The sequence below is a fragment of the Aethina tumida genome, chromosome 1 (assembly GCF_024364675.1).
Source record: "Aethina tumida isolate Nest 87 chromosome 1, icAetTumi1.1, whole genome shotgun sequence".
NCBI lineage: Eukaryota > Metazoa > Arthropoda > Insecta > Coleoptera > Nitidulidae > Aethina > Aethina tumida.
Window position 1 is genome coordinate 48,020,995 of NC_065435.1, and position 12,603 is coordinate 48,033,597.

At 31.4% G+C, this 12,603-nt stretch overlaps 1 protein-coding gene across 2 annotated transcripts in view; it reads left to right on the forward strand.

The window, feature by feature from the left end:
- The window catches only part of LOC109597583 (titin), a 219,145-nt gene that overhangs the window by 178,744 nt on the left and 27,798 nt on the right, over positions 1-12,603 (forward strand). For both annotated transcript variants that reach the window (XM_049965919.1, XM_049965922.1), the window contains exon 6: positions 4,090-4,241. In XM_049965919.1, the coding sequence (XP_049821876.1) occupies positions 4,090-4,241 (152 nt within the window). The remainder of the gene's footprint in view (positions 1-4,089; positions 4,242-12,603) is intronic.

Genomic DNA, 12,603 nt, shown 5'->3' on the forward strand with positions numbered 1-12,603 from the left:
CAAAAGATCTAATTAAATTTAAATACGTTAAAGTACAAAAGCTAAAAATCTATCCATTTTCTGATGTTTTAAGTTCTATTTAAAATTAATAATTAAATCAAAATCCTATTTAGACATCAAGGACTGTAAGAAGATGGTTAGTGGCTGGGGATTCGTTTGAACCCAGACCTACAAGTAAAACCCTGGTTTCCGCCAAAAATGTGAAAGTCTATTGACTTGCTTAGGATCACATTCATTGAACCACAGAACAGTGGGGACGAAAAAATGACGGTTCTGCTTATATTAAACATCCTACAGGGATAAAACTACACAAAAATTGGGTATACCCACAGTGTAACATGGTGGCAATTCCATTATACTATGGGAATGCTTAGTACAAGGATGTATTAAACAACAGTTTGCTTCCATATATTGGATAAAGGATGTTCTTAATAAATGTCAACACGAAAACAATGACTGGTTAAAATATTCTAATTTCCAAATATCAACCCTATAAAAAACGTGATTCAATGTTTATAACCAAATTTGACAGAAAAATTTAACAAATTTAATCTCATTACAGTAATTCAAAAGCTTGAATATACGGATAGAGTTTACACATATTTATTTATACATTAAAAATACCTTTCAAAATTAAAATTGTTATGTTTATATCCAGCTCAATTCAGGAAAATACATGTAACATTTTATAGAATAAAAATACAGTAGTTTTAATAATCAATACATATAAATAAAATTGGACTGTCTGTTTGTAATATTGAAATAACCGTTTTTTACTACATGCATATGAATATAAATACGGTACATACACCAAAATAACATTTTTTACAATTTTTGTCTCTCTATCTGTTTGTTCCGGCTAATCTCTGAAATGGCTGGACCGATTTTGACAGGACTTTAACTGGCAGGTAGCTGATGTAATAAGGAGTAACTTAGGTTACTTTTATTTTAGAAAAATTCTTTTATTTTAGAAAAATAAAGTAATATTGCAATGTCCAAGTACTGTTCAGTACCACTCGCAGCTCACGCGCAACTCACGCGCTTGCCATCACTGGGCCGTCATGTCGGGCGCCTCCCAACACTTCTCCCACAAACGATTGATTTATAGTTTGATTTGATTGATAGGTGTCTTTTATAATTCCGCCGATCTATTTTTCTTATCTTATCTTATCTTAATTCAAAATATTTTGTTACATTTTTACTGCTTTCCTTTTTTACTTTTAAGTAATTATAAATAATTATAAATTAAGTACATTTGTGTTCAATATTCAGATTTACATTGAAATAAAATAGTTACGATTAAAATATTCAATATTTTAAAAAGTTGATATAATAATGACCACTACTATGTATATTTCCCTTGAATATGGCGGCATACAGTGGGAATTAACCTTTTGATTATGTTCTGTGGTTTAGTCAACAGATATAAATTTACCTAAATAGACATTGATTTGTAATAACAATTCGGTTGTTTTTACTTTATTTCTGGAATAAGAAACATTCATTAAAATAAAACAACATTGTTTTGGCTACTATGAAAAAAGTCGTTCCAAGTTTGTTTTATATTTGAAAGAAAAACACTAAAAACCTGGTCGGTCAAAGTGGTCTGTCCCCCGAATGTATGTATGCATGGGATTTTATGTTGAAGAAACTTTTCAACAATGACGTTTCACTATAAATAAAATAATTCGGGAAAGGGTACAGTCCATTTGTACTCGTCATAAACATTTAGTTTATGTAAACTTTATGGCAAATAACGTTACAAATCGGTGTAGAAACTAGAAAACTTTTCGACTTGTATAAATGTTACGGTCAGTTCCTAAACTAACATTGTCGAGAAAAAGCGGGGAGTGTGTTTTATGACATTGTAGGCAGCCAAGTTTAGAAGTTTTCATATTTTCCCGTAAAAAATATCTATTGGTTATGATTTGTGTGGCACGAAATAACGGGGACGCACAGGCAAATGTCCGATAAACATTCGACGAATGTTTTATCAACTTAAAATAAAAAACGTGCATTGAATCTGAGAGGTTTTTTATTTATTGTGGACCCCGTTTGTCCCACCACTTTATGTTTTTTACTGGTCCCGCAGTCGCCGAAAAAAAATTCACTTCGTCCACGATAAATAGACAAAGACGTTCTGCGGCGAAATCGCCGATGGATTTAATGACACCTTTATTTCGTTTTAACTCAAAACTTTCGACATCATTCGCTTGATTGTAAATTCAGTAAAGCGTGCATATTTTACGTACCTAGTACATTCCGTGGGACTGGAAAAACGCTAATATGATATATCTGCATACGCCGTCTGCACAGTCAACATAGGAAATTTAAACATGTTTAGTACGCGAGGAGAATTATCCCGTAGTTTTGTGTATCCGTTAACTAGATTTACCCTTGTCGAGTTGACGGGAAAATCCCGCTTAAAAGTTTACCAAGTTTTATTTGTACCATTTATCCTAAACTATTAACGCAAATTATACAATTTGCATGTTATAAAATCTGTGTGTGTCTTAAACTTTCTGATTCAATTTCCACATTTTATAAGAACAGGTTGATAGCGGAAACTTGAACAGTTTACGCAACAACAAGAACGTCGGAAATTTTAATGAAACGTTTCGACTTGAGATTCGCTAATTTTATACATTGTTTGACTTTAAATTGCGACCTGCGCGATCCGTTTTCTTGTCATCGACGATGATTTATCATTACGTGGCCGATGCACTATTTTGTATGGCCAGAAAATAAACGAACGAACCGAATTGTATAGATGAAAAATGTAATTTTATAATAAGCAACAACTCGTCAATCATCCCTTTTATCTTTCGAGTCAAAATTGATGTGAAACACAACGCGCCTGTCGAACTAAATTCTATAGAACAGCTTATTAAAATCCAATCTATAACATCAAATAAAAAACAGGTGAAATTCATCAATACGAGCATTATTTTTACTTATTACCCTCTAATAATTGTAATTTTGTAGCAGGCACCCGATTTATTTCTTGCGCAAACTGCTTTTTTACAGTGATTGAGTAAACTGAATTCGTTATTATTTTCTAGGTTCAAATTCACGGTTGAAAATACACTTTTCAAATGGTAATTTGTATGAAATCACCTTCTGCTGTTATTATTTTGCTGCATCAATATCGTCGAGCCGCTGTACTGTGTCGCCGTTTTTGAACGCCATCGAAACAATACTGTACCGTAAATTCGTGGAGAATTGTTTTGTCATCGAGTTAAAAATGAAACATTAGTAACGTGTAACTTTCGACGTGAAATATCCAGATTGAATGTATGGAACCAGTGAGGCGCTATGGAACCATTTTTACGCTGTACTAAACTTAAACAATTTGCACGGAGAACAAAATATTTTCTGTTCGAAAATTTTAATATAACTGACGTGTTCAATTACCAATTGAGATTCAGTCTTTTCGATTTTGATCCCATTGTTCTTTGCCAATCTGTAAATTGCATTCAAATGTCAATTTGGCGATAATTGGAAAATTGAGAATTATCCGTGAAATACTTCTTGTCATTATTTACGCCCTACTAGACGTGTATTATTGAATAATAGCCTTCAATCATTAGGACCACATCCAATACTGTTATAATTACTGAGGCTAATTATGTACCTACATATTGACAGCTCGTGCTTTTCATTGGATCCATTACATTAAGTATTTACATCCAACTAAATGCATTGATGCTATGCAAATTAGGTAACATTAAGTCAATCTCCCAAATATTAACTATTAGTTTAATTCAATATTATTGTAGTAATTACCGTGCCAAATCTGAAACTTAAACACATCTTCGTCAAAAATTCATATTAATTTGCACCCTACCTATTTATTTCATTTATACCCTTAAATAAAAGAACCGACCAAACTCGAATGACAAAAATAAGAAATCGGTTATTTATAAATACAAAAGGTCGGCAAAGTGTAATCCATTACTCGGGAAAATATCAATCAAAAAGTTTGAAAAGATCAATTAACCTGGAGTGCATGTGAGAATTGTTACAGTTTGTGTTATTATATTCGAATGTTTGTTGTAGACATCTTTGTAATTAATGTTCTTGTTCCAGTTCGACCGCTATGGGTTAAGTTGGTTGGTGAAAATAAGCCATTATCCGCTGATAACACTTACGAACTTAGTTGTGAAGTTGTGGGATCACGCCCAGAGCCTACGATCACGTGGTGGAAGGGCAGCACACAAATGAAAAATACGAGAGAGACGGTAAGTCATTTAACTTTCGTAATTACATACTGTCAATTTTCTACAAAGGATTTTATTTACCATTACGAGGAACAGACGACACGATTTCAGCGGCAAAATTACAGTCGGCCCTATTGCGATCCGGATTTTTTCACCCTTCTGGACTCTGCGTTTATTGAAACCGTAACTACAAAAACTAGACCGACATTAATTCGTTGTGTTTGAGTACGATAATCCCCCACACACATTATTGATTAATAAATTATATGATTCGAAAGATTCGTATTTGTCTAACTTCGATTTGTGGCTTTTACACTGAAATATTGTGTGTTTATATTTATCTGGATCAAATATATCATGTTATGTATATCGTTTGTCAGCCGAATTTCAACTTGACACAGCAGAGTCGTGGTGTTGGAAAATATCATATGTGTATACGTTTCATTATGGTACATCGGTTAGTTCGAAACCTTATTATAAAATATTCTTCAAAATTAATTTCAGCATGTGCGATGGTTTTTATCATAAGGGAAAATAAAACCAAATATTTTAAATCAAAATTTATTTAACATCTTAAGCAACATAAAGAACAAGTTGTTAAGGATTGTTTTGGGGGTGTGTTTTAATCAAATAACAAAACCCAACTTTATCGCAGTGTTATTTACAATTAAACGACCCCTCAAGTTTATTATTCATATTTCAGGCAGTTCGATGTATTAAATGGACGTATAACGCCTTCCCAAACAGAAACTGAAATATTTTCCTTTCTTGATCAGCACCTCAGAGAAATGGTTATGAATTTTACATGACCGAATAAATTAGTAAATAAATGGGTAATGATTAAAGTTCCTCATTATGCGCGTATGAACAATGTACATTTTAAATGACTTAGCATTGTTCCCTTAGCCGGACTCTGATTAAACGACCGAAGTTGTCGTGAATTATATCCTTAATCTAGATTTGCCCACTTAGATTAAATAATTTATTGTGGGTCACTGTGCGGCACAATCATAGGAAACATTATCAACATACCATATTTCAGAAAAGAGAACAAAAACCTATTTAATTTACTTATTGTATCTTTCACGATATTTAATTTAACATTTAAATAAAAAAATGGTCATGGATATAAGTATGGACCATTTTATTTAATAACTTCTCGACATCGTATGATCCAAAAATCAATTTTTTACAAGTCTGGATGTGTGTTTTGTTATCTTGTTGAATAATTATCTTCTATTCGTACTTTCAAACCAGTACCTATGCCAGAAAACATCATCATACCATGATGTTTCCTCCACCGTCTTTAATTATGAGTTTTTGGTACATAAAATTGTGTCAAACATATATATTTGGTTTCATCGCTTCTTAGTACTAAACTCCACATGCGTGGGATCTAATCCATATGATTTGTGGCCAACTCCGTTCGGATTTTATGATTTCGTTTGGATATATTAGGTTTTTCATGACTGTGCGCCCAATGCTTCACATATCTGACGTCTCACAATTCATAACATCTTGGAAGCTTGATGATTTTCTTAGATTACTTACCTATATTGGTCTTACACATTTAACAAAATTTGGATTTGTTTTTCAAGGACGCCACATTTTTATACGTATTTTCACTCTGTCCTGAATACGAAATGTCCTCAAAATTTTTGAAACAGTACCTTGACTAATTCTTAAGTTTCACGATATCTGGGGTTGATGCACTCCATGATAATGATAATCTACGATTTATTTCTATCCATCTTTATACATTGAGGACTTCGATGTTCATCTAAAACTGAATACTGAATTTATTGTAAATTTAGTATTCTATTTTTTTGTCCAGTGTTGAAGACAAACAATATTGAAATACATTAAACTTTACTTCTATTGCGATATCTTAAAGTGGCATAACGAATTAACAAAAATAACTATTTTTCTTAAATAATTAAATATTTTTAACCGCCACTGTATGTTTTAAATTCTGAATCTTTTTAAAACCAATCTTTTGAAATAGATATAATATTTCGATACAAAACAAAAGGTGTTTCTAACGATTGTTAATTTTATGATAAAAGTGGTATTTGATTCCACTCCCACATTTTTGTTCTTCTTCAATTCATATGATTTTTTATTGTTAAAGATACATATTATTAAATAGTAACTTTATTTGGTTAACAATAAAATTAAAACTCTTTGATATTAAATAAAATAGTATGTATAACATTAACATTAATTATATTTTGCTGATTATCAGTTACCAATGTTACCTAAAGTTGACTTTAATATTTACCGGAAAAATATTAGTACACATATAATTTATTAATAATTTAAACAATTTTCTCGAAACTTTATGAGCACTTACATTGTTTTCAATGAACCCTCTTAATTTGAGGATATTGATGGGGAATATTAATAGTTTACAGGCAATTATCGATTCTGAAAATATATCTTATTTATTTTATCATGCTAAATTATATAAACAAAGTCCACATGCGTATTATTTCATAAAAATTGTGGTGGATCTATACACTTCGAATTATTTTTTCCTCGCCACCATTCGTCAATATTCTCGTAACTTTTTGACGTAATCGGATCATTTAACTTTTTACATATGTCACACAATGCTCGGTCGTGTTTCGTTATCGAATATTCCGTTTTCCATTCGAAATATTTTAAGTATTCGGTCACGTTTGCATCTAATTGTTTAATATAATTCGCCAACTCTAATACGCTTTTGAAGTCCATAACGTTGATGACGGAATGTGGTGGTGCAACTTTCGAGTAGTTCGTACCACCATAAACAATAGGCACTACGTTAACTCTTAAAGCGTGGTACAATTTTTCAGTTACGTATTCATCACACAATGAATTTTCCCAAGACAAGTAAAATTTATAGTTGCTCTCTACTAATTTAAAACATGAAATATCATTTTTCCTGCAGGATAATTTGCCACACTTGCCAAAAATGTCGATATCTATGTGTTTACGTAACTCGTCATACAGTTCTTCTCTGCGACTGGGAGTTTTACAATTCGAGACGAACCAAGCAATTTTTCTTGTACGTTTTTGGATTTCTTCAACAGTTGGTGATCGGTATTTGTTGGGTTTCTTTTCTATTTGAATGTAGGTCCTAATCACGTCTGATTTTAATCTAAACAATGTGTAATTAGTTAATATTATTATACCTTTTATTGTAGATATGGCATACCTATAAGTCATCGTCCAGTTATAGAAATTTGAAGTATTCATAAAGTATTTTGTTCTTATGGGTGATTCTTGGTTAGAGTATATATAGACCTGATGTGAGGATCTTTTTTCAGGTACACCCCATTTGGTAACATTGTAATGAAATCCTGAAAACACTATAGCGTCGAACTTTTCCACCGGTATTAAAGATCTGTCACTAGTGGCAAAACAGTTTTTCACTTCACATTTTTTTAACACAGCTTCTTTTGTGCCAAATATGTCATCTGTCCAATAAAGTATGAATTTTACACTGTTTTCACGTTTTAATATTTTTTTATAATTCAATGTATACACATTACAGAGCAACAAATAGATCAGTGAAACGCACATAACTAGTACAATGCTTACTTTATAAGTTGTACGCATTGTAAATCTGAATTTCTTAACATTTGTAAATATTAAATGTAATTATTAGTATCTAATCTAAACAAACAAAATTTTTTATCAATAACTGATAAATTCACGAGTTCGTATCCTAGAATTTATATATTAAAAAAATTGAATCAATATTACCTACCACAGTAAGTAATGGTTTTTTAACTTTCTGGTCTCAAAACGAGTTTACTTTGAAACTAACACGTGCGTCGGATATTATCTAAAACTTTCCACCGAAGAAAAAATATAAATCAAACGTGTCAATGTAGTCATTTTCGTGATATATTTCTTCGAATTTTCCACGGTCAACAAAACTATAAATTTTATTGGTATAAAACACGATTTACTTACATCATAGAAATGTCAATCACTAAGTGCATGTAACTATAGTTATTTTAGTACCTTTCGAGCTCAAAAGTTTTTTTAGAATAATTTAAAATTGTCCCTTCTCGTTTGTTATAAAGCATTCCTTCAGGTCCATGAACAATCATGATATCAATGAATAAAGAGTTAAAGCTGCAATTATAAACACTTAATCTTAATGTAAAACTATAAAGTTCAGATAAATTCGATGGAGAACTTCATTTATAACGTCGTTAAACTCGGATGGACTTTTGTTATGCAGAATATCCAGAGATGATTTTCTTCTGAAAGTCAATTAAATAACTGCGACACAAATTGATAATTACAAAGTTACTTTAATAGCTTTATTGTAGTCTAAATTGAATTAAAATTGTGAATGGGTCAAGATAGAACTTTTGCCGCTCTTTGTGGCTAAAATAGAATATTAAATATATTCAATTTCGAAAAACGAAATAGAAAAGCAACTTATATTTAATTCGGATCATATTTCATCGAATTAAAGTACGTCGGATTATAAAACGTAACACCGTATTGCGGCATGTTCCATTGCCCACCATAAAAACATACTTTGTTGTAATCACAAATTAACATATCCGGGTTTAAATTATACATATTTTGCCAAACTTGTGTCTCCATAAAACATCAGCTTAATGGCAAGTTCATAAAATAAATAAACCGAGCCTCCGTGCTGAAACAGATTATAATTATGCAGGAAAAAACGACAAATTTTCGACGGGATAATTTAAAAACTTTTAACAACACACATGGGCGCAAAGCTTGTTAAAAATGCAAAAATAGGTGTCAGGTCTTGTAAAAATTACACGCCCAGTCTAACTTTAAAACAGTTTGTCGACGCCTATTCTATACAATTGTTTCTTATTCTAATTATTTTCTTATACACCTCCAAAGTATTAAAACTTAACAATGTCATGATTATTGCATCAAAACTGTAGTTTGTGTGTTTAAACAACAGTAGTTAGTTATATAAGTAGTAAAGTAAAATACTAAGAATGTGGCGTACCTTTTTGAAATAAATATTGAGGTGGACGAAGACTCGAGTATTGGAAAGCAATTTAAAATCTTCTATATGTATTTAAAGTATGTGCGAAAACGTGGTTGTTGAAAAAGTGGCCGGGAGTTGATGAAAGTCAGATATAAAAAGCGCAAGAGGCTGATAAATGGCATTGATGGCCTACAGAGGAAATAAAAACCATGCTTTAATGTTCGTTCATATATTACGTTCCTGAAAATTTTATGATCGCAATAAATAGTAATAGCTCAGACTATTACAACACAACGATCCAACAAATGTTTCCCGACATAATATTTTATTAAATAACTTGCATACGAGAACGCCAGAAATTTATTTAATACCAAATAAAGTATTTCACAGTTTTGAATATTGGAAATACGAATTGAGGTTAATTAAATAGGAAAATGAAGGGTGTACCGTCGAATGAATTCGATTCCTTTTACCTGAACGGTCGGCAATTATATTTGCATACAACAATTCCAAAATGTATATATATATATATATATATATATATATATGTAATATTCCGAATCAATTTATATGCGCCACAGTGAAGGAACCATAAAATGGCAGCATTCAAGGAAACAATTTTGGGCTAGTTAAATATAAATGCAGCATGTGCCCTATTTCTAATTTAATAATTTCACATTACAATGGTTTTATACAATCCCAGGACCGGTGGAAAATGTTGCATAGCTCCTTTTACGTGCATACCTCATAAAAATATATTTTATGGTAACCGTGGAATTTATATTGCGAAACGGGCTACCTGAGTAAACCACTTTTCTTACGAATGGTTAGATATTGTGTTTAACCGAAATCATTTTACAACTTATGCGGATAGACGATTTTGCAAATTCATTGGCTCAATAAAGAAGTCTCATTTTCGCACACTGTAACAATAATATACATATTGTACACACACACATTGTATAATAAAAATAATCTTGATTATTCTTTACACACAACAGCAATTATTACATACAGTTGCACAGTTGATTTACGTGTTGGATTTTGTTTCGTGTACAATTTACAGCATAATAGTTGTTAAATAATCAGATGGAGGAATGTCGAATCGAACTTTAAATTACTTGACTCCATATAATGAAACTAAATTAATCATATATAACTTTGTCCAATTGAATATTTCTCGTGATATATGAACTTTACAAAATCACGAATGCACATTCGCACTCGTGCAATCAATAACTTGAACGTGTCGAAAATACAAATGCCCTTCGAATGTAACAAACATTAATTGAGTCGGCCGTAAACAAGTAATAATCTATGACCGAAATCTAAGCACTCGGTAGACCTCTTATTTTTTCTTATACCCGTTCATGCTACGTACATTTTGATGAAAAATGCTGCTTAATGCACCTACGCACCTTTAATGGTAGTTTTACTGATTAATCTGATTTATAAATAAGGCAGATTTATTACATTGAATACTAGAGCTATGGAGTCTGTATCACTGATACTAATATACAAATGTATGCCATTTATAAAATAAGCATTGAACTAGTCATGTGCTTTTCACTGATTTAATTGTTGTTGTTTAATGTGTATACTGATCGGAAAACGTATAATCCTACTGAATTTTTAGAGAGACATCATACATGACAGAGACAGTAAAGGACTCCCACTATGGAGCAAATTTGCAGGCTTTCACTGTCTCTGATGTACATGAGGTCTCCCACAAAATTCGGTCGCATTAAACAAAAAAATAATTAGACATGAAAATAGTGTAAAATTCATTCAAGTTATTGTAAAGACAACATCTTTGATAGAAAAGGAGTTGTGTTAAAAGGATGTGAAGTGAAAAACTGTTTTGCTACCAGCATTTAATTCCGGTGGAAAAGTTCGACGCTATAGTGTTTTCAGGATTCATTACAACATTACCAAATGGTGTATGCCTGAAAAAAGATCCTCACATCAGTTCTATATATACTCTAACAAAGAATCACCCACAAGAACAAATTACTTCAAGAATACTTCAAATTTCTATAACTGGACGATGTCTTATAAGTATACCATATCTACAATAAAAGCTATAATAATATTGACTAATTACATATGGTTTAGATTAGAATCAGACGTGGTTAGGCCCTACATTCAAACGGAAAAAATAACCCAACAAATACCGATCACCAACTTTTGAAGAAATCCAAACACGTACAAGAAAAATTGCTTGGTTCGTCTCGAATTGTAAAACTCCCAGTCGCAGAGAAAAACTGTATGACGAGTTAAGTAAACACATAGATATCGACATATTTGGCAAGTGTGGCAAATTATCCTGCAGAAAAAATGATATTTCATGTTTTAAATTAGTAGAGAGCAACTATAAATTTTACTTGTCTTGGGAAAATCAGTTGTGTGATAAATACGTAACTGAAAAATTGTACCACGCTTTAAGAGTTAACGTAGTGCCTATTGTTTATGATGGTACGAATTACTCGAAAGTTGCACCACCACATTCCGTCATAAATGTTATGGACTTTAAAAGCGTATTAGACTTGGCGAATTATATTAAACAATTAGGTGCAAACGTGACCGAATACTTAAAATATTTCGAATGGAAAACGGAATATTCGATAACGAAACACGACCGAGCATGGTGTGACATATGTAAAAAGTTAAATGATCCGATTACAGCAAAAAGTTACGAGAATATTGACGAATGGTGGCGAGGAAAAAATAATTCGAAATGTATAGATCCACCACAATATTTATGAAATGATACGTTGATAGTCTTTGTTTATATAATTTAGCATGAAAAAATAAGTAAGATATATTTTCAGAATCGATAATTGCCTGTAAACTATTGATGTTCCCCATCAATATCCTCAAATTAAGAGGGTTCATTGAAAACGATGTAAGTCCTCATAAAGTTGGACTTCAAAAGCGTATTAGATTTGGCGAATTATATTAAACAATTAGAAACAAACGTAGCAGAATACTTAAAATATTTGAATATTTGAAAATCATACAAGTGATCATAAAGTTTCAAGAAAACTTTTTACACTTAAAAATTCAAAGAGCAGACCCCTCACAATATTTATGAAATATTACTTACTACTTAATACACATACCCACCTTTAATGAAGTACTACTATATTTTAAATGTGGGAAAATCACATTACCTAAATTTAATACCAACTTCTTATAAAATTTTGCAATTAAAACGCTCTTGACGATGCAGTTCACTTAGACCTAATTTATATGTTATTTGCAGAAGTAACTTTATTGAAATTTACACAGTAATTTTTTAATTTAAGTCTGTTATTAAATTTCTAAATATTAAATTCCAATGAGGGAAGGGATCTGCAGCTTTTAAAATTCTGTCCAGAAATTAATTCGTTTGGAATATTACTG